The sequence below is a fragment of the Vipera ursinii genome (assembly GCF_947247035.1).
Source record: "Vipera ursinii genome assembly, chromosome: 2".
Lineage (NCBI taxonomy): Eukaryota > Metazoa > Chordata > Lepidosauria > Squamata > Viperidae > Vipera > Vipera ursinii.
Window position 1 is genome coordinate 53,170,047 of NC_139513.1, and position 24,646 is coordinate 53,194,692.

The following is a 24,646-nucleotide window of genomic DNA, read 5'->3' on the forward strand; positions in this document are numbered from 1 at the left end:
ATGGCAGTCTCTTTCCTGTCAAGATCTTCAAAAAAAGGTCTTCTAAGGATTCCCCAATTGTCAGAAGAAAGCAAGGACGTGCTCCTACACTACAGAAACTTGCATTTATCCTCTAATCACCTGATGTTTAATCACTGATTTCAGTATTCAAAGCTAGAATTGTTACTGTAATTATTAATCCAATATAGTCCACTGCAAATGAAGGCTTCTTTTCTGAAGGTTAACAAATGTAATCTACCATGATGATCCAGGATCAGTTGGTAGATACATGATTTTCGACTTCCTGGTCTAGGGCTAAAAGAGGGAGAATGGCCCAAAGAAACAGATAAACCAAAAAAACAACAACACCAAAGTCTCTGGCTTCCATGACTTAGGACTCATGTTTTTAATCTAGCACCTTAACCACAACATCACATTGGCTCTCAGTATTCACAGCATTTACCTTTTAATATTTTGTAAGCAATTTTGAAAATTTTCTGAATCCTGTCTAGGAAAGAAAATAAACAAACAAACAAACAAACAAACAAACAAAGTGATATTATGCATGATTTTTTTTCTTTTTAGTCAATCTCTAATTAATGAGAAATCATTTGGAGAGAATTCTAAATGGATTGGTTAGCAAAATCCAGAGGCAAAGAACAGCTCAGCAATCCATGCCTTCCAAAGGAAAAAACAAGCAAAAAAAAAAAATCTGCTAAAAGTAGCAAAAATCCACAAACACTCAAAGCTTATTCTTAGACAACGCAACTAGAAACAACCCCATATTGTAATCTCACAAAGGAGACTGATGGACATGGGAGTAATGCCCATGCCATAGAACCACTGCTGTACAAACTCGTCTCTGGACAACACCATAATAGAACAACATCTACTTGAATGATTTTTAAAATTTAACTGCTTTTTTATTGTGCCACTTTTCAATTAGATTCTGCTGTCGGCAAGAGGCTTCTGTTGTTCTCTGCCTTTAACTAATTTCCATTCTCTTACTCTTTGCTTAAAATCTTACCACTTGAACTGACCTTAGCAACAACTTTATGATCCACTTACTGCTTTCCTATGGCTCCCTCTTTGCTTACCCTATTTGACCTACCTATTAACATTTTTAAAAGGTGCTACTCAATTCTCCAAGTTGCTATCAAGCAATGCTGTCTGCAGAACTGATACTTCTTATTCTCATTAGAATCAAGGCAATAATGGCTGAATTAGTCTCCATGCTCCGCAGTTTAGAAGGAATACAAGAATAAAGCAATAGCAGGAGTGATTTAGTGAGGGCTCAGTCATGACTGTTGGAAGACACAGTTTTGCTAGCTACCATAGCTCATGTCAATTTCTCCAATCTTCAGCTCTCTTTCAGTAAAACTAAATGGCTTACTTGACAAGATGTTTGTCATGTTTGCGAAGTCCTTATGTGCCATATTTTATAGAAAGAGGAGAACCCATGAAAAAGTGCTCCACAATAATCAATCAATTTTTTATCTTCGAACTAGCTATAAATGCAGAAGCCAAAATCTGCTATCATGTGGATGTTTGATCATAATGCTCATAAATCATGTCCCTAGCAGTGAGGGCTAGAGTTCAAGAACTTGCAGTTTGAAACCCCTGGAAGACATTTAGAGTTGATTGATCCAATATTGGCATATTCTCTGTGAGGGTTTTATAATACCTACCTCCACCGAATAAAAAATGCCTATGGTTGGATCCAGCATTTAAGAAATGCTGTCAGATTAGTCTCTTCAAAGTATGGATATATTATGAAAAATTATGAACAACCTTCCTTGGTGAGAACATTATAGTTATCCTACTAACATCCACACTACTTGGCCTCTAAAACAAGCAATCCCTTAAGCTTGTTTAAGAATCAACATCTTGAATGTACCTTCTTTAGCAAATCTTTATGGGTAATGGGAAATTAAGAATCATGGGATATTGATGATTTTGAGATCAGGTTAGTCTAAATCAATATCCTAAGGCAGAGAAACATCAATAGTCACAAATAACACACACAAAAAATAAGAGTATAGATATATTAGAAGAGAGAACTGCTGCAGCCAAAAAAACCCACAAACAAATCCTTCTTCCTCAAGGCCTAACCCCACAAAGCTCAAGAAATTAATGCAACATTAAAGATTATCCAAGCAGACACACATACACCCATTACCACACCTCCATTTCTTTCAGGACAGGATGGTCTTCTATTCCTGGAAAGAGGACTCTCATGGCATAGGTACAATAATCCAAAAAGGGGATGCCAGCCCCATCCAAGTCATTGGTCAGCTCATGGATATCAGTCTGCAGCTCAGCAAAAGCTGGGGAGGAAACAGCAGATTAAAATAGTTGCCAAGATAAACCTTCCTTTCAAGAACTCAACGGACTAATAGTACCAATTGTACTGTCAGGTAAAATATTATTTAAAGTGGAAATATAATGAATTCATTCAAGTAGCATCATAACTTACTTAAGTATGAAAAGAGAACCTAGAGGGTTCATGTTCCCAAAACTCAACCAGTAGGTGTTTCTTCAATGAAAATAGTTTAGCCTTCTGACACTGAAGAATAAAGTGGTAGACCTGGATATACAAAAAGGTACTAAAAAAAATCAAGGCAGATTTTTTTTCTTTAAGGAAGAGTAGACTAGACAAAGGAAAAGTGATTCTCTCCCCTTCTTCCCCATCTTTCAAATGGAACAACCATTTGGTGATAAAGTACTTATGGAGCCCTTGGTGGTTACTGAACCTAGTCGTTTGCTTGCAGATGTTTCAATTCCCAACCAGGTAATATCATCAATGGGGTTTGCTTCCTGTTTACATACAGTAGGTTGCCCTGTTATGTAAACAAGGAGGAAACCTGGACCTGACTCACACTGATGTTACTTAGTTGGGTGTAATGAAATGTCTGCAAGCAAACTACTAAGTTCAGAGGGCACCAAACACTCCACAGTTCAACTTTGAGCTACAGATATCCTCTTCTGTTGGGATGTGGCTTTTGGCTGGGTTGTTCACAAGAAAAATAGGGCACACCCTACAGCTTTAAAATCACCTACAACAAGCCAGGTTGTTTGCTTTTTGAGTTCTAAAGCTGGGGAGGGGGACTTTAGTTGAAGGAGGAGAGGAATGGGGGGGGGGGTAGAAATCAAATTAATGGCACTTTAAAAGGAAGCTAGAAATGGCAGAGGGCTGAAGGCTGATCAGTTTGATGAGAAAAAACAGTCAGTTTGAAAGGCGCACTATCTTATCTGTAACTAGTGGGACTACAGAAGAGAAAAGGCAGGGAAGATACTGCAGCTTTTAATTAAAAGCAGATCCTTTTATCTGCCAGCTACGGGAAGACAAGGCAAAATCCTTTCCTTGTACTCCCTCCCTCCTTCTCCAATCACTCTGTCACTATTTCTATCTACGGGGCTTTTTTCATACTTCCTTTTTTATTATCTAATTTTAGGAGTCTGCTTCTATAGCAGCTTCTGGGCCAACTTGCAGTTGGCAGGGTCAAAGCCCCAGGCGTTGGCTTGTGGTGATAATGGGCAATTAGGTTTTATCAGCAGGATCAGAAACAATATTCTGTTCAATTTCTCAGCATCTGTCTGTCACATAATGAGAGACCCACGTCTTTCACAAGCAGACCTCTCTCTTCCTTTAAAACTTTTCCTCTTGAAACCTTGCTAAGTTCCTTCCATCTGTACTAAACAAAATATTCAATAAAATTGCCTCGTCTGACCTCAAAGCAGTGTCTAAGCTTACAGAAGCTTTGGAGGTTGAAAAAGCTATGATGCCAGGTGCAGCATAAACCTGGTTCCTAGGTTTTTTAAATCAGCATGTACCTACCTGCCATATGATGGCTGCCCTGCCAATCAGATTCCCCAGTCAGAATGGCCAATGGTACAAGGGAATTCTGGTAATTACAGTTACAATATACCTGGAGGAAACCACACTAAAGTTTTTTTTCTTAAATTGCTTCCTATTCATGTTCATATAACATGGTAACAAAACTGGAAGCAGTACAAATCTGATCATTACTCATTATTTGGCAACAACGTTGTAGGCTGTTAACATTGGTGGAAAAGATCCATTCTTATCCTTTTCAGAACAACATATAATGTTCACCTATATAACTTTCTGTTTTACTGTACTGTTTTAGCTGTTGAGCAACATCTTTAATATTAATTTTTAGAGCTTGTTCTCAGAGCGAATATACATTTTATTTCTCGTGTTCTAAGTAATGCTGAGATACGGAAAGGCAGGTGTGCTCAAATTGTGAGTTGTGAGCCCCCTGCCCGAAGTGCCATGATCAACTCTAAGTGGCAATTCCAAAACATTTTACATTCTGATTGGGCAAAGTAGGAACACAAACAGATCTCAGTCTAGGCTTTGCTCCCACTTTGTGCAAGCCAGTTGCTGGCTTCCTTTGCAAATGGAAGGATTGTTGAAAGTCAGTCTCAGCTTTGCTTCCTGCTTTGCCTGCACAAGTCTGCAGTGGGCAGTTATGGTTTGATAATAATCGATCCCCAGACTGACAAGAATCACCCAGAAGACTATTTTAAAACACCCACGTGTAGGCTCCTTAATTATCACTGAAGAGACTCATTTACTGGCTCAAAATGAGGAAGTAAAAGAAGAAAATGAGGAATCTGTCTCAATGTATCTTGGGGATATACTAAGAAATATTTCAGTTGGCAGGATTTTTTGCAGCCTTCTCTCTTTCTTAACACATTTCCACTAAGGAGATTTTGTGAGATTCATGATTGGAAAAGGAATTTATTTTAGCTTTAGGAAGAGGCAAAGAACATGATAGCAATCACAGTATCTGAAAAATTCTGTGATATATAAAGATTTAATTTCAAATGTAAGTGGTGTAGTTATTTCTTAGTTAACTTGAACTCCAGTGAAATTATTCTATTAATGGGAGAGGGAGATATTGAAGAAATGTATTTATTATTTTAGGGAGATATGGCACTTGAAATGTTGACAACCCATGCTATAGAGCAGAGGTCTTCAAACTCGGCCCTTTTATGACTCATGGACTTCAACTCCCAGAATTCCTCAGCCAGTGTGCCTGGCTGAGGAATTCTGGGAGTTGAAGTCCATGAGTCATAAAAGGGCCGAGTTTGAAGACCCCTGCTATAGAGCCACAAAATTCCAGATATCCAAATTTTTGCACTCCAGGTATTATACTTATAATACTGTCTCACCCAAAGCAAGTCTGAATGTAAGTGTCCTTACACCCACTCTGACATTTACTGTACCACACTGACTGTAAAAACAAATGAAACAGGTCTTTCAGTGAAAAACAGCAGAGTGACCAAGAATGTATAGGCAGTAATTTTCTGTAACATTATGAGAAAAACATGTTACTGTGATTTTTGTTTAGTAATATAACGTTACCTGTAATTAGGGCTTTTATGAACAATAATATTATGGTTAATATCCTTGCAACACTGCATTTCTATTCTGATTTTCTTCCCTGAAAATTGTATGGTTCTATGGTTTCCAGATAATGTATCATCCAGATAGCTTACAGAAGAAACGTGATTTTTTTCAGCTACAGAAATTTATTTTGCATTATATGGATGAATTGTTAAAAAATGAAAATAAATTCTAAATTAAACTTATGTATTGCTTTATGGCCAGTTGAAACTGTCTGATGTGGACAGGGGAAAAAGAATCTCTACCTGATGTGTTTGCTTCATATGGTTATAGCCTGCAAATCTAATAGTCGGTCCTCTGAAGGAAAGAAGTTTTAGTGTTATCTGAACAACTAAATCACAGAAACTAAACTGGGTAGAATGCTACAGAGACCCATAAAGGAAACCTCAATCTACCCATGATGGTGGAAGATTCATTCATTTAGTATCTAATGCGATATGTTAAGTGCTTTAAAAAACAACAACAAAGGAAATGGAAAGGAAAGCAGTGCTGCAATGGGAAACGCTGAAACCACCTTCTACCTGCAGTTTTTTTTCTTCTTCTTCTTATAGTAATGGACTGACAACAATATAAATGACAGAATGGTAGCAGGCATCCTCACCTTCCTTGCATTCCAAGGCCACACGTGATTCCAAGTTGTCCATTTGCAGCTGGAGGCGTTTGAGGGTACGGTCAGCATCTCGAGACTTTCGTTTGTATGCAATAAGGACAATTATGATGATAAGCAAGAGAAGACCGCCTCCTCCACCAATGCCAATAATGGCTGGCAAAGTCAACAGGTTGTCAGAATAGATCAGCAGTGTCCCTGGTGAGAACTCAAACCCCCCAGCCTTAATCTGGAAGACACAAAGGGAGAAAAACACATAATACTATCAACTATCTCTTACACTAAAGAAAGACTTTTATTCTCTTTATTAGTAGACAAGGAAACTGAGCATATTTTGAAATCGGGCAATTGAGGAGATTGCCCAGTTTCAAAATATTGAAAAGAACTATTGTCATAAAGACATTATCAACATATACTTTTCCAGCTGGTGGTCAGATCTATTGTCACTGCAGGATAAGGCACCTTCTTTTAATTTGTACATATTTTATCACTAAGAAGAAAAATACACTTGCAGAGTCCTTGGTGCTCTCAGAGCTTGCTTGTTTTCTTGCAGAGGTTTCATTACCCAAACTAGGTAACATCTTCAGTGCTAATGATGATATTACCTAATTTGGGTAATGAAACATCTGCAAGAAACAAGCAAGTTCAGAGAGCACCAAGGACTCCTCATGTCAACCCCGAGCTACAAATATTCTCCTTTATAAATATACTTGTCACACTGATTTTTATTCTAGTAATAGCCCAGAGATTCTTTGTACTCAGAATGCTATTACTACAGTTTGTTGTACCTTACTATGCCCACCTTCTAGCTAACACTGGCTGCTATCTTTAGAGGGAAGCAAATGTAGGAACAGGAAAGAACAATGGTGAGATTGATTGACTGACTGACTGACTGACTGACTGACTGACTGACTGATTTATGTATGTATGTATGTATGTATGTATGTATGTATGTATGTATGGGATTTGTATGCCGCCCTATCTCCCAAAGGGCTCAGGGCGGCTAACAATGATAAAAACACAAAGTACAAACATTAAAAGGTATTAAATCAAATTATCCCATAAATAGTAATTAAAATCACAATAAAACAAAATTAAGAAAACCTCCCTTCCATCAATCCAGGTCGGCCTATTGAAAAAGACATGTTTTAAGATCGCGATGAAAGGAACGGAGATCCGGGGCCATCCGGAGCTCTAAGGGGAGTTGATTCCAAAGGGCAGGTGCAGAGGCAGAGAAGGCAAAGGCAGAGAAGGTGCAGAGGCAGAGAAGGCCCTCCCCCTGGGGGTCGCCAGTCGACATTGTCTGGCCGACGGCACCCTGAAGAGGCCCTCCCTGTGTGAGCGCACAGGGCGATGGGCAGTCGTTCCTGGCAGCAGACGGTCCTGCAAATATCCTGGACCTAAGCCATGTAGGGCTTTATAGGTAAGAACCAGCACCTTAAATATACTTAAAGATACTGTAGGTTAAGCCTCACACTGCCAGAAAGGAGATTAGATGAGACATAGATATACGCAGGCAATTGCTGATGCCTGAAAGGAGTAAACATTAAGTCTGATATCTCATTCAAATAACATTATAATAATACATGGGATGAAAAGTACACTCCTCTGATGGATGAGGGACGTGGAGGAAGAAATGTTTGGGGTCCTTTTCGAAAATTCAAGGCTATAATGAACTCCGGAGTTAAGTCAGAATTGTTGTACTAAAAACTAATCTTATATAATTCATACAGATGTTGTCGTGTACAAAGAAAGAACGGGTAAAAATTCAGAGATAAATAACATTTTTCTTTTTCCCTCTGAAGCCAACAATATTTAAAAAATTAAATCAAGTTTATGATCCATTTAAGGGATGCGGTGGCTCGGTGGGTTAGGACGCTGAGCTTGTTGATCAGAAGGTCGGCAGTTTGGCGGGTCGAATCCCGAGTGCCGCGTAACAGAGTGAGCGCCTGTTACTCGTCCCAGCTTCTGCCAACCTAGCAGTTCGGAAGCACGTAAAAATGCAAGTAGAACAATAGGGACCGCTATGGTGGGAAGGTAACAGCGTTCCGTGCGCCTTTGGTGTCTAGTCATGCCGGCCACATGACCACAGAGAAGTCCTCGGACAAGCGCTGGCTCTTCGGCTTTGAAACGGAGATGAGCACTGCCCCCTAGAGTCGGAAACGACTAGCACACATGTGCGGGGGAACCTTCACCTTTACCTTTATGATCCATTTAAGTTTTGCATAAACACAGACATAAGTCAATTTTGTCAAGCAGCCACATTATAATGACTGTTTTAAACTTATGTTTGCCTTTGTAAGCAACTTTTCTAACTCCTGCCATTTTGTATAACATGTAAATTTTTCAGTGATAATTTTGAAACAAGGATTGTGCAAAATCACCCAATGAGAATCTGAAGGGTGACTACATTATGACCTGCATCATAACTTGGGAACTACTAAGCCACTTTCTTTAAAAAATTGAATTATGTAATTACTCCAGCATTCCTTCCTCAAGTACAGTTTAGAATTTCTAAGTGGAATGTCTATGCCTCAAACAAGAACTTGGTTCGGAAGCAATGAAAGCCTTGGGAAAAATATTGGATGCTATGACATATCTGTAACTAATAACTTCAGAATTACGTAATGATGACTTCCCCAATGACGATAGATGGAAGTGAAAATTGGATTGTGCAGTAAAAGGACAGAAAGTGTATTGACTCTTTTAAACTCTGGTTTTGATTCCTGAAAATACCATGAATGTCCAAGAAAAGAAGCAATTGGTCATAGAACAAATCAACACAGAGCCCTCATTAGAGGAATAAATGACCAGGCTGAAATGATCATATTTTGAACATATTGTGCCAAAGACCCAGTTTTTTTTTAAATTCCATTTATATCCCGCCCTTCTCCGAAGACTCAGGGCGGCTTACAAACTTAGCAGTTCTCTTGAGACATCCATAATGCTGGAAAAGGTGGAAGGAAAAAGAAGAGGATGACAGTAGCAAGGTAAACAGTTTTATTTACAATAGTGAAAGGTACACCATGGGGAGATCTGATGGACCAGGCTGGGGACAAATCATCTTGGAGAAGGTCTGTCTCTACGGCTGCCAAAATTCAATGCCAAACTGACAGCACATAATCAATATAAAAAGTTACCCACCAAACTAAGCAAGCAATATGCTACAAATAGATAAACAGCATAGTTCCTCAAATAGCAGAATTTATATTTGGAAAGGGAAGGAGGGAAGAGTGACAAAATTCAAAGGAAAATGCCTACATTCTGCAATCTTTGCAATGTCATAATTCTTTTAGCAAGAAAAATAAAATAAGCACTTGGTGCTTATTATAAGCCTGCCCAGGTAACACAAAAGCACAAACAGGGACATGCCTGACTTGCCTTACCGTCACTTTATGTTGTCCTGTGAGGTTTGGGGACTCGCAGAGCAGTTGAGTTTCAGAAACAGTAAGAGCACACGGAGTGTCACCAATGAGTACAGTGTAGTTTAACCGGGAATTACCAGATGCAGTTGGGATTAGGTTACGGCCCTTTAAAAAGAATAAAAGTAGGTTGTTTGTTGTTGCTGTCACTTAGTCATGTCCAACTCTTTGTGACCCCATGGCACAATAGCATGCCAGGTTTATTTATTTATTTATTTACTTTCTTATTTGATGTTTACCCCACCTTTATTACTTTATAAGTAACTCAATCTGGCAAACATACAGAATACTCCTCCTATTTTCTCCACAACCTTTGAGGTGAGTTCGAATGAGACAATCACTGGTCCAAAGTTACTTAGACAGCTTTTATTCATACGGACTAGAACTCAATCTCTATAGTCAACCGTATCTTTTTAATTCATATCACTTTGTTCAGCTTTGAAAAGGAAGTATGAGGAATTGAAAGAAAAGATATCAAACCACTGAAGGGATAGGTTCAATAGCTTATTCTTGGACGAGGAGAAAGACCAGTAAGTGATCAGAGTGATTATGTACTTACAGTGGTTCCCCTCTCCTGTCTTTGATACTGTAATGGGAAGAATCAATCAATATTTTTCCCCTCTTCTTAGCAATTAAATTTCAATCCTACACTTGTACATTGTGAGTACCAGGATCTTTGTCCAGCTTAATGGACTAAGCCTTCCCTGAATGGGTCTGGGAATTCTGAACAACACTATATTAACCTTACAGTGTAACTAGTACTTATCTAATAAGACCAGGAGCTATGTTCAAGAAGAAAATTTGTTTCTAAAACCTGCAGAAATGAAGTTGAACAAATTATTACCTTGAGAATAAGAGGAGAACTTGGCTTGAGCTCCAACATACCAGATGGCAAAGGTTCAAAGACAGGATCTGGGTAATAGATAAAGTTAGTTCTGTTGATGATCAACAAGGCTTGGACATTGTCCATAATAAAGCCAATCTCATCTGGTCGATCACCAAGTTCTGAAGGGCTCTTGACTGGATTATCAATGGAAGGAGCATAACACACCATGATGGTATCATTGTAGACTGTACAATTCTGAAAGGCAAAAATTAGCGGGCTTAACCACTTTTCTCTTTCATTAATTTTATCTTATTGCCAAGAAAAAACAATTTCCCCAAGCTATGTGCCACACCCTTCTTAACTTTTTCACAGTACTAAGCAGGTCCCCCTACTGCTATCATTCTGTCCTCTTTGAGTAGCTGTTCTGTGCTTCTACTAGCCAGGAAATAGGAAAACATGGAAGACAGCCAGTTCCTTCCCTTTTTCTAGCAAGGGTATATTTAAAAACAGGAACCAGTCACTATATGGAGGGGACAGTAAAGTGATCCCTTGGAGTGGTGGGGAAGAGGGGTATCTTGACAGCAACAGGCCGGGGAAATTTTCAGAACCAGGAGGTTGAATGAAGTGTGGAGTGTCTTGCATTTTAACTCCAAAATGGTAAGCTTACTTTTGGACCAGAATCTGTGCCAATAATTAATTTATTCAGATTCTTAAACAGCATGCAGGCCCCATGTGTACTGTGGGGAATCACAGATTTAAGCCTGGCACAACTCCCATATATAGCAAGGTCACTGTCAAAGATAATTAATTCCTAGGAAGAAATGTGTATTTTCCTCCCTGGATAAAATAATTACCTATCTCAGGAGTGCGTAATCTTTTTATTGTTAACTTGTTAATTTTAAATTAATTATTAATTAAAATCAATCTGAATTGTTTAATTAATTAAACATTATTAAATTTTATAGGGAATAGATGGAAAATTTTGGGAGTTGATCCACAAATCTTAAAAGTTGCTGAGGTTGAGAATCACTGACCTAAATAATGTTAAATTTCAGGGTGCTATTATCTAAGGCAAGAGATTCTAGTGACATATCCTAGGACATCAGTTTAAGTATATCAAATCTCTTTTGAAACTATCCAACATTCAAAAATCTGGTATGAGCTTTTGCTGACTTAACTGGGTTGAAATATAACAAAGTACTGCATTTATGTTCAAAAAAAGGAGAAAATGCTTCTGGTAAGATTCCTATTTTTTCAGATTTTTAACTTATTATGAATCAGATATGCTGGTTAAACTACTGCATTTTAAATTCTTTTTTCTTCATACCCTTTTAGACTTTGTTCCTATTGTCCATTCTAAGAAGATATAAATTAAACAATTACATTTCCAACTTGTTCAGCTGATTTGAAAGGGAAAGATTAAATTGAATAATAATTTAATTAGGTGCAATGGCACACTTCTCCAGCAAATGTACAAAACAGAAAAGGGCCAGCATAAATGAACTCAGATTATTTCAACAGAAAGTAAAACTTTAATTTCAGGAAAACCCGGATGTACTTTGTCACGTGAGATAACAAAGGCAAAAATTTGCTTAGATATCAATCTTCAAGGAAAGATTGATGAATGAACTAAATTACCATTGCCCAAACTGGAAGACTGCCATGGTTGTTGTTGTTGTTGTTGTTAGTGTTATTTGCCTTCAAGTCAGTTTTTGGCGACTACTTGGACAAGTCTGTTTCAGGCTTTTTGCAAGGTTTTTTTGGAGTGGTTTGCCACTGCCTTTTTCTTGGAGCTGAGAGGGAGGGACTGGCCCAAGATCACCTAGCTGGTTTAAGGGAAGACTAGAGTTCATGGCCTACTGGTTTCTAGTCTGATGCCTTACTCACGTAACCAGATTGGCTCTTTGTTCTCTGCTGTGGTCAATAAACTTAACTCAAAAATAGCACTGCAAGTGCTGCTCTCAATGAAGGATATTGTTTTTAAAAGTACAAGATGACACAATATTTTTTTCTGCTATACTAGTTATGTAGATTTTACCTAACTCTTTCTGCATCACAGAACACATCCAAGACATCCTAAGTAGACTGTTCTCATTTCTCAAGCTATGAATATGAATCTTTATTTGGAGGGGCCCAACAAATTCTTTCCCCCAGCACCATTTAAATATTGACTGTAGTGTAAGATATCCGAAGTTTCCATAGTTTTTCCAAAGATTTCTGAATTATGCTATACCTGAGACAACAATGCAACAAAACAACTGAGCTTGTCAACCAAGGTAATTACATTTTTCATGAAATTCTGAAGTCTTTAGAAATATATTGTCTACTCGTCAAAAAAACTGAAGGCAGACTTTTAATCATGGCTGCTCAGGCATCCTGGATCCCAACTCTCTGAATTCCAGATCAGAATGTGCATCCCTAAAACAACCAGAGACTATTACATTGTGTTAAAGCTAGGTGAAGGTTTACATTCTTACATTCTCCTTCTCAGCACTGCCGTACTTGGCTCGGATTCTGGGTGCTTTGATAGTGGCCAGGTTGGTGCCTGTCACAGTCAACAATGTCCCACCACTAGGAAGCAAACAGAAGAGGTCAGTTGAAGCTCCTAATGAAGAGAGTGCAGGCAGCCTAACCCAATGAAACAAAGCATTCCTTTTATCCCAACATTTTGCAGCTCCGTGTTCTTTTAACTTCATGCTGGGAAAAACAATGACTTTGTGAGTTACTTTAGGCAATGATGAATAAAAACAAATACTCTGAGTTTCATTAATCTCCACAGCGTATCAAGGATGCCCAATGTCAAGCTTTGACTCTTAAGAAGAATAGTTCTTCCTTTTTTCCTATTACAGTACAATCTTACAAATGAGTAGGATAGGGCTAACTCCCAAGTAAGATAATATCAGGTCTTAATAGCATTAATTGATGCCAAATTCCAGGCAGGAAATACATTATTCCTTCCAGTGTTTATTTTGGAATTCTGCACTGAAACCAAAAGCTAGATACAGAAGGATATATTTCACAGACATTATTTGAATTCTTTTGATATTGGTCCATTAATTACCAGTATAAACACAACAAATAACATGGTTTTTACTTCAAATCTTACAATTTCATTTTCATATTGATATTTTGTGAGAAAACCTATGTAAAAAAACAAAGGTCTATTGTCCCAAATGCTTCAAAAATTACATCTTTATTGTGAGAAAGAGATATATACCATAACAATACTTCATAAATATCTCCCTGAAATATTCCTAACTTATTAAATAAATACAAAACAGATAGAAAACCTAACATTTGTAGAAATTTCTTTTGACTCTTGGTGTTAACCTCTACCAAAAATTAGATATGCAGAACGAAGGGTGACAACAAATATTCAGCATTTTATGTCCAACTGACATATTATAGCTACCATGCCTTCACCTTACAGTATTGATTGAAATAGCTTAGGAAAAAAGTTATAATATAATGCAGTTTTCTCTGTGAAACATAAACTGCATAAAAACTACATCAACAAAAATTGGATAATTTTATTCTGAAATTATTCGCTTCAATTTTACCTTCTGATGCTCCATTCAGGATCTATCTTTTGAATTGTAGGATCCTCAGTATAATAGTATGTAACATCAGAACTGCTAAGCACAGCCCGGTTTATATGAATGAGGATGGCTGAACTACCTGGAATCTGACCAGGTGGGGTCCTACATTGGATTTCACCAGCATTTCTCCTGTGGGACACAGGGAAAAAGGGGAAAAAATGAAAACAATGTCATTTGCTAAGTTTAAGACAGCACACATCTTTTCCATGGCTATGCCATGATACCAAACAAACTCCATTTGTACCAAGCAGGCAATTTGTTCACTTAAGGCAATCCATCATCTACTTTTCATCTTCACTGTCAGTTAATGAAGCCAGAACCTGCCCACTATCACCTCCCAATATTTACTGTCAGTCAGCTTTTTGCAAAAACAAATCAATAGATAAAACTGGTTCACTGAAGTATATAAGTAAGAATACTAATAGCAACATGACTAAAGTGAATAGGTCTTTAATGACATTAATAATTGTGAGTCTACATATGGGTGCTAAGTAGAACTATCATCCTGCACAGGCAGCCTCAAAAGAAAATGCAAATAGAAAATACATCATTGAGTATCTAAAAATGGGACGGCAGTAGCCTGAAGATCTCTAATCTAATGCAGCCGCGCGAGTTGTGATGCGAGTCTCCCAATACTCCCGTGTAACGCCTCTTCTCCGCGAGCTGCATTGGCTTCCAGTTGCCCTCCGGGTGAGATTCAAGGTGCTGGTGATGACCTATAAAGCCCTAAATGGCGTGGGCCCGGATTACCTTAGGGTGCACCTGCTGGCAGCATCAACTTCCCATCGTCCTGTGCGCTCCCATAGGGAGGGCCTCCTTAGGGTGCCGCCGGTCAGGGAGTGCCGGCGGGTGATTCCCAGAGGGAGGGCGTTCTCTGTGGGTGCACCTGCCCTATGGAATGACTTACCTGTGGAACTCCAGACCGCCCCCGACCTTTGTTCGTTTCGTCGGGACCTGAAAACTTGGCTCTTTGATCTATCTGGCCTGGACTGAGGGGTTTTAAGTTTTAAACTTTGTTTTAATTTGTTGGGCTAGTAATTAATTTAATTTATTTTAATTCTATTTCTATTTTAACTTTTATATTGTTTTTTAAACTTTGCCCTGTAAACCGCCCTGAGTCCTTCAGGAATAGGGCGGTATATAAAACAAATTAAATAAATAAATAAATAAATAAATAAATAAATACATTTATCACTGAGATTTATATGGCTGACTACTTAACATGTAATTCAGGGTATAACATCAATTAAAACAAACAGAAATAACAAACATTTTAAAGACAGCATATAAGTCCCTTAACACTTTCAAGATTCATATGTTCATTCAGTTTGCATTGGCCTATCTCAACAGGAAAACAACTGGATGTTTTCTTAATTTCCACCAGCAATTTTGTACTAACAGTTCTTATTATATGATGGGATATAATTAAAGGGATAAATATTCAATATTGATTCTTTAAAAAAAGTTTAAAAAGGTATTTGAAAATGAAGAGTATGGGAAGACTTATATAAACAATATAAATATTTATTTATTTACCTTATTTCCTGGAAAATGTGAGCTTCCATGTTTTTAAAGAGAAAAATACTTGAAGAGCTGTATGTCTTTATACAAGGTGTAAGGTAAAAGATTTTCTGCTATCTTATTTCAAAATATACTGGGAGCAAGATACTTTAGCTGTTGCTTGCAAATCCTGGTGGGCAGGATCTAAAAAGCCTCAGTTCAATTTGAATGTCTGCTGAGGAACCATCTAAATCTGATACCCTTGTCAAATCAATACTTATTTGTTATGTTTTGTCTGCTAACAAAGTTATCTAAGTACTGGTATAATTCTCTAAAGGGGACTAGCACCAAAAGACCAACAGATTTTCTAAAAATATATTTTCTCAACTATAATTCAACAGTAACTAACCAGGCTGAAATTGGAAAAGGGCATAAACCTGTTTCCAATAACGTAAAATACATTGGGAACACAACTTAGAACATGAAACAAAACAAGGAATTGGGCTTATAATGAATGATAATCATCTTTAATTCCTTTAACCCAGATTGCGACCACATCAAAATTGAGTCCCTGTTTTTTTCTTAAAATCACAGATGACTGAAGTGGTGTAGGTTCCATTAGAATAGAAAGGTCTAAGAATCACTGAATACGTGGCAGAGGCCTTATTAGCAAAATACCTTAGGGAAAACTATGATCGAGAATGCTGAATATTATCTTCCAATTCTGTAACCTGCTCCAATTTATCACAATCTAAATCTCATGACTGTGGTTTATTACTCTTCTCAAAAACCAATACTTTGGATTTAACGTAACTAATATCACAGTACTTTGAGAATTTAATTAATAGGTGTTTAAGGATGAGGTTATGTTGACCCTTGACCAGAAGAGCAATAATAGAATAGCAAGAAAAATCCTCTTCCTCCGACATTCCTTTCAATCTAATAGCAGTAAGAACTAGATTGATTCTGACCCATCATCTTTTGGCATCGGAAAAGGTAAACTGGAAGAGAGCAGCATAGAAAGAATAGATTCCTCTTCCAAATTATTCTTTCTGAAATCCACCCTGTGAAACCATGTTAGCTGTAGATGGTGGACTATTTATCGTTTAGATTTCTAAGGCCACCTAATTCAACAGCAACCCTGGACCGTTGTAAGATTGGGGATTCTTCCTCTAATAGCGGAACTGGCAAGCAAGAAAAAATGGTCGGTCCAGAAGTTCACTAGGCAAGGAAACAGCAGCACTGATTCCACAGCTGGTGGACATGGGACCTAAGCAAAAGAAATGAACCAGAGACTCATCTTTGATAAAAGTTCTCAATGGATGCAAACATTTATTGCTTCTCCCTCTTCAGAGAAGGGTGTATAAGAAAGATAATTTAACATTGCATCTGATTCGCCTATGGAAAGATATTTTAAACTTGTAAGAAAATTGGGAAATCCAATGAATGTTAAACTGGAAGACGTCCTTGCAGAGCGGAGCACGCTAAAAATACAGTTAAGTACAAAGGAAAATAAACTGAGGGGAAACAGAAAAATTGCAAAAAGGCTAAAATTGCAGTGCTACTGTAAAGATGTGGAAGACTCCTACCTAGGCATCAAAAGTATCTTTTTCTCTACTTAAGAAGCATAGATAGAAATGCCCAGTTGGTGCCTTGTTTGTTATAGAATATAAGAAGGACAGAGATTGCAACCAAAAAGCCGAACTACTAGTAAATTGTAATATGAATTCAATGGTATGACATGAATTATCAGTTTCAATGGTTCAATTTCCTTACAGCAATAAATTTAAATTTACACATGGATACAGTGTGGAATGGACATCAGGATTTCCTTGAGAAAATTCCAGGCCTGGCTGTCTTTTAAACAGTTTATGATAGGTTTTCTACAAATAAAATATTAATCTCTCCATCTGGTCCTTCCCCACCAACTCCCTCTAATCTCCTTAGGAAGTTCTGCTAAAATTATCAGTTAATGTAAAAAGAAAATAAAACACACACAGTCCTCGAAGCTGGCATAACTCTGAAGCATTCTCCATCACGCAGCGGCTGCAGCGATTAAGGCTGATAACCAGTAATTACTGTACAAAAATATTTAAAGAGCCGCTCCATTATCATCCCTAATCTAAAAATTATCCACTTCATGGCTCAGGGACTTGTGCTTTTTATAAGGAAAAGGAAATCGTTCTTTGACCTTTCTTCTTCTTCTCTTTTTAATGAACCATGAAAAGAAATTCCACAAGCTAAACTGTAATTTTTGCTTGGCTCCTTAGGAATGTTATCTTATTACACATCGTACACATGTTGAAACCCAGTGCATATATGTAATCGATTAGTTCAATGCATTCAAGCCATTCTTCTCTCTATGTAGTGCCTGATGACCATTTATATCCCAGACCAAGAAAGCTCACCCTGCAAAAGCACATGGTTGTCCTCCAATGGTTACTGTGATGTTACTTCCTGCATTGAGATGTCTTCCTCTGATGCTAATCCAGGTACCCCCAGAAAGAGGCCCACGATCTGGGATGACTTGTGAGAAGGTAGGAACCTGTCAAAGGGAAGCAGTCCATTCACAGCATTCAGAAGACAGCCTTAATGCACAAGCATAACAAGAGGAGCTATGAAAAGACTTATAAGCAAAAAAGTAAAAAATGGAAAATTCTTCACAACTCAGGCACTAGGGGTATCACATTGCTGTGATGCACAGTTAAACTCAGAACATAAAATCAATTATGAGGGTATCGGTGATAATTCAGTGCTAGTTCACATACAATTATTTTCCTATCCTTTTCTTATCGTTTGCACTTGTACACTTTCTCAATCAACTAGTTCCTTTGACGTTCATAAGATAAAATGCATAATAATTATAAAAAAACATAAAGCAGGAGACTAAAGGAATAATAAGGTTATAATTAAAAATTAAAAACAGATTAAACTGGCTAAAGCTCAGCATTTTAAACAAGCAAGAAATTAAAATATCGGGTAAATATATCATAATTGTATACATTTGCACATGCACATATATTACAGTGCCTGACAGATAGGCAAATTGATGCTTTTCAAATGTTTTAGCTGTAAATGCCATCATTCAGGGAGAAAAGCTTCTGGGAAGTAACCCTTATTTGTACTCCTCTACTAGCCAGAGAACACCTGTTTAACAATAAATGTTTTACGGGACAATTTTAGTAACTGACAAAAGATTCTAACCAACCAAAGTCTCATTAGTTGCTTCACAGTTCTGAGTAATTTTAGAAACGTTGCTAACAGCAGATGCCAAGTTTTAAATCAGTGAAAAGAAACAGTCCATCCTTGAGATACCACTGTTTAAATCTTGATCTTGTCCCATCTAGATTAGTTAATGACTGCTCCAGTCCTATTTATGAGATTGGAAGCCTTCTTAGTTAAAAATCACACAAGAATCCCAGTTTGAGCAAAAATGTCTTGAATCAGAATAGAGCTGGGAGGGACCTTCAAGGTCTTCTAGTCCAACCCCCTTCTCAAGCAGAAGACCCTATACCATTTCAGACAAATGACTGTCCGGTATCTTCTTAAAAACCTCTAGTGATGAAGCACCCACAACTCCTGATGGAAAACTGTTCCAGTGGTTAATTGTTATCATTATTAGGAAGTTTCTCCTTAATTCCAGGTTGCTTCTCTCCTTGATTAATTTTCATAGTTTCTTTTTTTTTATTTAAAAAGTTTTACAATACATTTTGACTTTAATCCCCCCCTCCCCCACCCCTATCCAACCCTCCCTATCCCTCTCCCCCTTCCCTCCTCCCCCTCCCGACTTCCCAGAGCTAAATACAGGGTATAAAATCGAAAAACAAACATAAACACCCCTATGTTATCAACAATAAACTATAAATTCCATCTCCCTCTAGCTCATATAAAATGAATACAAACAATATTAATATTACAAATAAAGTAAAAAAGAAAAAGAGGAAAACAGAAAAAGAACTTTACTCAAAATAAATTTTCTTAATCTGTTTTTTTGTTATCTTTTCCAGTATCTTCCCAGGTATTGATGTTAGGCTGATTGGTCTGTAGTTTCCTGGTCTTTTTTTTTCTTTTGAAGATGGGGACCACATCAGCTCTTTTCCAATCCTCAGGTAATTCCCTGGTGTTCTAGAATTTTTGAAAGATATAGTACAAGTATAGTATAGTTCCTTCAGAACTCTGGGATGTAATCCATCAGGTCCTGGTGATTTATATTTGTCAAGATCAGATAGGCATTCTCTAAATGTTTTCTTGCTTATTTTTATTTCTAGTCTAGTTAGGTTTTTGATAGGTTGGGCTATAGTTTCTCTTTGCGTGAAGACTGATGCAAAGAATGAGTTAGCAGTTCTGGTTTCTCTCTGCTGCCTGTTACTTCCTTGCCATCTTCTCTCTTAAGTGGACCTACTGTTTCCTTGCCTTTTTTCCTGTTATTTATATGTTGAAAGAAACTTTTTAAAATTATCTTTGATTTTTGTTGCAAGTCTTTGTTCATTCGGAACTTTTGCTTTCCTGATTTCATCTTTGCAGATTCAGGCTGTCTGCTGAGACTCTGCCTTAGTTATGTGTCACTCTTTCCATTTTTTGTACTTGTCCTCTTTGTCTTTCAGTTTATCAGAGAGATCTTTGTGCAGCCATGCTGGTTTCTTCTAGGATTTCTTGTTTTTCTTTTTCAGTAGTATTGTGGTGGACTGGATTTTTATGATATATTTTTCAGAGTTTCTCATGCTTCTTTTGTTGTTTTCCCCTTTAGGATTTTCATCCATGGAATTTTTCTTAGGCTCTTTCTGAGTTTGCTAAAATCAGCTCTTTTGAAGTTTAAGACACTGGCTGGATTACGTTCTATTGCTTGTGTTTGCATTATGCTGACTTTCAATATGATGTGGCCCAAACTTCCGGCAACTTCAACTCCCTCTATCACTTCTTCTCTATTAGTAAGAATTGAGTTCAGTATAGCTTTTCGTCCAGTTCCCTCCTCTACCTTTTGGATGACAAAGTTGTCAGCTATGTTGGTTAGGAATCTGTTTGATCTCCCACTTGCTGCAGAGTTTGTCTCCCAGTTGATATCAGGGTAGTTAAAGTCTCCCATTACTACTGTGGTATATTTCCTACATACATGTGTTAATTGTTTAGCCAAGTGTTCAGCTATTTCTTCTGCTTGGTTGGGTAGCCTATAGCAATGTCATTCTTTTTTTCTTTTATATTGACCCATATGGATTCTAGGAGGTTTTCATCTTTGGTTTTGTGGATTTCTGTAGAGATGTAGCGATCTTTTATATATAATGCTACTCAACCTCCTCTTTTATTAGGTCTGTTTCTTTTGAATAGTTTGCATCCTTCCAGTCATGAGTTTCATCTTACCATGTTTCAGTAATGGCAACCATATCATATTTACCTTCATGTACTAGTACTTCAAGTTCACCCTGTTTGTTTCCTAAACTTTAAACATTTGTGTATAGGCATTTGAGTCCTTGGGTCTTGGGTATGTTTCTTATATTTCCTACTTTGTATCTGGTTTTTCATCCTTTCCATAACTCTCTACTTCATTGTGTTTTTCATTTTCTTCTTTTTCTAAGAATCCTCTAAGGCTGAACAGATTGACTGGTAATTTATTTCTTGGCATCCCTTTTGTGCATATTTTACAAAGGTTAGGATATAATTTCAATTAAATTAATATGCTGTCTACCTACAAATAATAAACATGAAAATAGTATAAGGGCCTGTGAAAAACAACTAAATAAGGCAGAGGTCCCCAACCCCCGGCCCACTACTGGGCGTGCCCTATTTGGAACTGGGCCATGCAAGTGGCTGGGCAGCATGCATGCAGCTCAACCTGCACTAGGGCGGGCATTCTGGCCTGCCGCTTGCACAAGTCAAGCTGCATGCATGTGTTGTCCCGCTGCTCGCACAAGTCCTCCAGTCGTGCAAGTCAGGCTGCATGTGTACACGTGCCAGCCCACCTCTTGTGCAGCCCAGTTCCTCTCTCTTCCCCCCAAGCTGGGCCGCCAAGCTGCAAAGGTTGGGGACCACTAAATTAAGGTAAATCCATAGGGCAAAAGTGGGATTTAGGGGGAGATGAAATGGCAAAGGCAAATGTCTAATATTTAACCTTACCACAAAAGTGAAGCTTTTTGGAGCTATAGCCTTGTAGCTGGGGGAACAATCTCTGACACACACTTCTACAGGAGCATCTTGAATTTTGCTGGGGCTGGCTTCTCCAATCTCACAGACGATCCTAGAGGGCACACCAATTGAATGTCTTACAAACACATGAAATGTTAGTGCTCTTGTTACATATATGAAGTGTACCAGCCCTGCATATCCCTAAGCCAAATATTTCTGATGTTCCTGATTCTTTCTTTCAATCTTGTCATTATATTTTGATGGCCTGTTGTTGTTTTAATTAAATGCCATTTAACAATTTTAGCCAATTATGTCTTAGCATACATCAAATTGGTGTTTGAACAATAGGCAGATTAAAATTGCAGAATACATAAAATATTACAAGGAGAGTATAATTTAACTCAGTAGGGAATCAATTAAAATTTAACACAACTAAAAAGAAAAAAAACCCCATTTATTTTCATTCTTCCCCCATCCTATCACAGTCTGTATTAATGTAATGTAATATAATGCACATATATAAGTTAAACAGTGGAAAATATTCCTGTACATTTCTGGCTTTGTGTTTTGATTTACTATCTACAAGTGAAAAGAAAGACACCCACTAAATGATCCTACATGGATTTTTTCTTATTACATCCTATTAATGTTTAAACTGGCTCTGTATTTTTCTATATAATTTTAGACTAGGTAAATTTGAAGAGCATATTACACAGAATATCTGTGGCTAGCCAGAATTGACCAGCTTTAGATAATGTGGCTCTGTAAACATGTGCTTAAAAAGTGGACTTTTAAATGAATACAAACTATGTAGTGAAAAATCATTCTTCCCTTCTCCAAAGGATACATTTTATTTTCAAAATCAAAACTCTGTTAACGACTTGCAGAATCATTTTATTTTACCATCAAATATTTTCCAGAAATGATTTGTGAAACCAGAAGAATCTTTCTGACAGAATTATCACAAAAGATTTGGCATTCCCCTTATTATTTTGCCACTGTTTTGTGGAACCAAACTCAGAGGAGATCTGGCATTATTATTTTTATGCTATCCTGCCATTCATTTTTCCCCCTCTAAATTGCTCAGAGAAATACTTATACACTTGCCATCTCGTTTAATAATCACAGGAATCCTATGAGGAAGATTAGGGTGAAAGATAATTGCTTCTAACATGAACCAGTGACCTTCATGGGTAAGCAGGAATTCAAATCTTTATCCAGGTTTAGCTGTCTTATCGACTTTGCCACATTGGCTCTTTCCAAAATAAGAAACAGTCATTTCATTTTAAAATGAGTTAAATGAAGAAGTGCTGATGGTGACTAATGCTCTAAAAGAAAAATCACAGCCATCTTTCGTTATTGGCAGCTTACAAATCTTGACTCTCCTGCTTCTTACAGTTATATAGGACCTCATAAATGAATCCATTTTTTAATATTCTAGGCAGTCATCTGTAATTTAAAGGATACTCACTGCTCAGCACTGATATATTCACTTTCAATGGGCATGCATATCACTTTGCCAACCCGTACACCCATGCGCACATCTTCAAACTTCAGGCCCAAATTCTCACCAATGATGGTTAACCGAGTCCCACCTTGCCGGGGGCCTGTTTCAGGAAACAACTAAGAAGAAACAAAGCAGATTGTTATGGGAATCCCATCAGATCCACTGTGGTGAACAGAAACATCTGCCATAGCACTATGTTACACAATCCACATACTAGTAACCAGGGCTTTTTTTCTCATAGAACGCTCAGAACGGAGTTCCGGCACCTTTTTTGGATGGAACCTTGTAGGCTAGGCAAGGCGGGTTGTATGACATGTGTGAGTTCCGGCACCTTTTTCTTTTACAAAAAAAGCACTGCTAGTAACTATGATACATACCATAAATTTCTAAAGTTTGAGGCAGGTTGCCACTTCACAATAAACTTATCAGTAGAAAAATTAAAACTGAAGTGATAATCATTTAAAATTCAGACAGCTAATCTGTAGTTCAAAACTAGTTTCGACCATCTAAGCAGCAATATTAATCCTCTCTTCCTCCTGAATTCCACTCTTACATTGTCCATTTCCTTACTACAATATATCCCTCTGAACCTATCAGAATATGAAAATGGAAACAATAAACATATTCCACTAGGACAGGGGTAGGCAACCTCGGCTCTTTTATGACTCATGGACTTCAACTCCCAGAATTCCTGAGTCAGCTGACTCAGGAATTCTGGGAGTTGAAGTCCATGAGTCATAAAAGAGCCGAGGTTGCCTACCCCTGCACTAGGAAATGGCTTGCTTATACTATTAGCATTGGACCTCAGGATGCCTTCTGCTTGTTCAACCCTAGATATTCTCAGAAAGCCTGCTATTTCTTTTCTCATGTTACAAATTATTAGAAGAAAGAAAAGTCATCATTTCAGAGCCTTCCTTACAAAGTAGACACCAATTAAGTCATGTAAAATGGGCCTTCTCTTTCTGTAGTAATTCTGGAATATCCCAGCATACAATAGTTTCCGCCAGCACCAGCTGGGGAAGGAAGGAAGCCCCAGCAGAGCACGATATGGCTCATTTGTTAGGATGATTCCCAATAAAACGGACAGGTGTGGCTTGTCATATGCCAGCGTGATGACAGATGAGCAGTGCGTTACAGGCCCACCATTGCCACTAACAAGGTAATTATGGGCAATTTTACACCACATTTTGCTGGGGACCAGTGCTTGGCATACACCTGCAAGTGATAAAAAGGATTAATGGGCAACCAGCTGGGAAAGCTCTTCTGGGTCACCGCAACCCCAAACCAAGGAAAGGGAGACTCCAGGGCTGAAACAGCATAAAAGGACCTAGCAAAATCAAGAACCAACCAATTAGCTGATCAGTCAAGCTGGCCTCCAGTGTCTGTACTGATCCTAAACATAGGCTATGCATCCTCTCTAAGCTGGGTACTGAAGCTTAGGAGTAGCAAACAGCTTTGGAACGCATGCCATTACCTAATTTGCCATGCTAGAAACTCCTAAATGCTCAGGAAGTGTTTCATGTTTAAAAATAGGCAGAAGACATAAAAGTATAGTCAAGACAAACCCTCCCAATACTGCCCACGGAACAGCTTTATACTTCCTCTACAAAATGTACAGGGATTGGGAGGTCTCCAAGAGAAGGAATTTCTAT

At 37.9% G+C, this 24,646-nt stretch overlaps 1 protein-coding gene across 1 annotated transcript in view; it reads right to left on the reverse strand.

Annotated features, from left to right (window-relative positions):
- Nucleotides 1-24,646, reverse strand: part of PLXNA1 (plexin A1) — a 425,046-nt gene that overhangs the window by 58,544 nt on the left and 341,856 nt on the right. The window contains exons 13-21 of the mRNA XM_083351698.1: nucleotides 22,959-23,110; nucleotides 21,479-21,599; nucleotides 17,779-17,915; nucleotides 13,832-13,999; nucleotides 12,749-12,842; nucleotides 10,290-10,526; nucleotides 9,410-9,553; nucleotides 6,018-6,252; nucleotides 2,164-2,306 (exon numbers count right to left, since the gene is read on the reverse strand). Coding sequence (XP_083207824.1) covers nucleotides 2,164-2,306; nucleotides 6,018-6,252; nucleotides 9,410-9,553; nucleotides 10,290-10,526; nucleotides 12,749-12,842; nucleotides 13,832-13,999; nucleotides 17,779-17,915; nucleotides 21,479-21,599; nucleotides 22,959-23,110 — 1,431 coding nt within the window. The remainder of the gene's footprint in view (nucleotides 1-2,163; nucleotides 2,307-6,017; nucleotides 6,253-9,409; nucleotides 9,554-10,289; nucleotides 10,527-12,748; nucleotides 12,843-13,831; nucleotides 14,000-17,778; nucleotides 17,916-21,478; nucleotides 21,600-22,958; nucleotides 23,111-24,646) is intronic.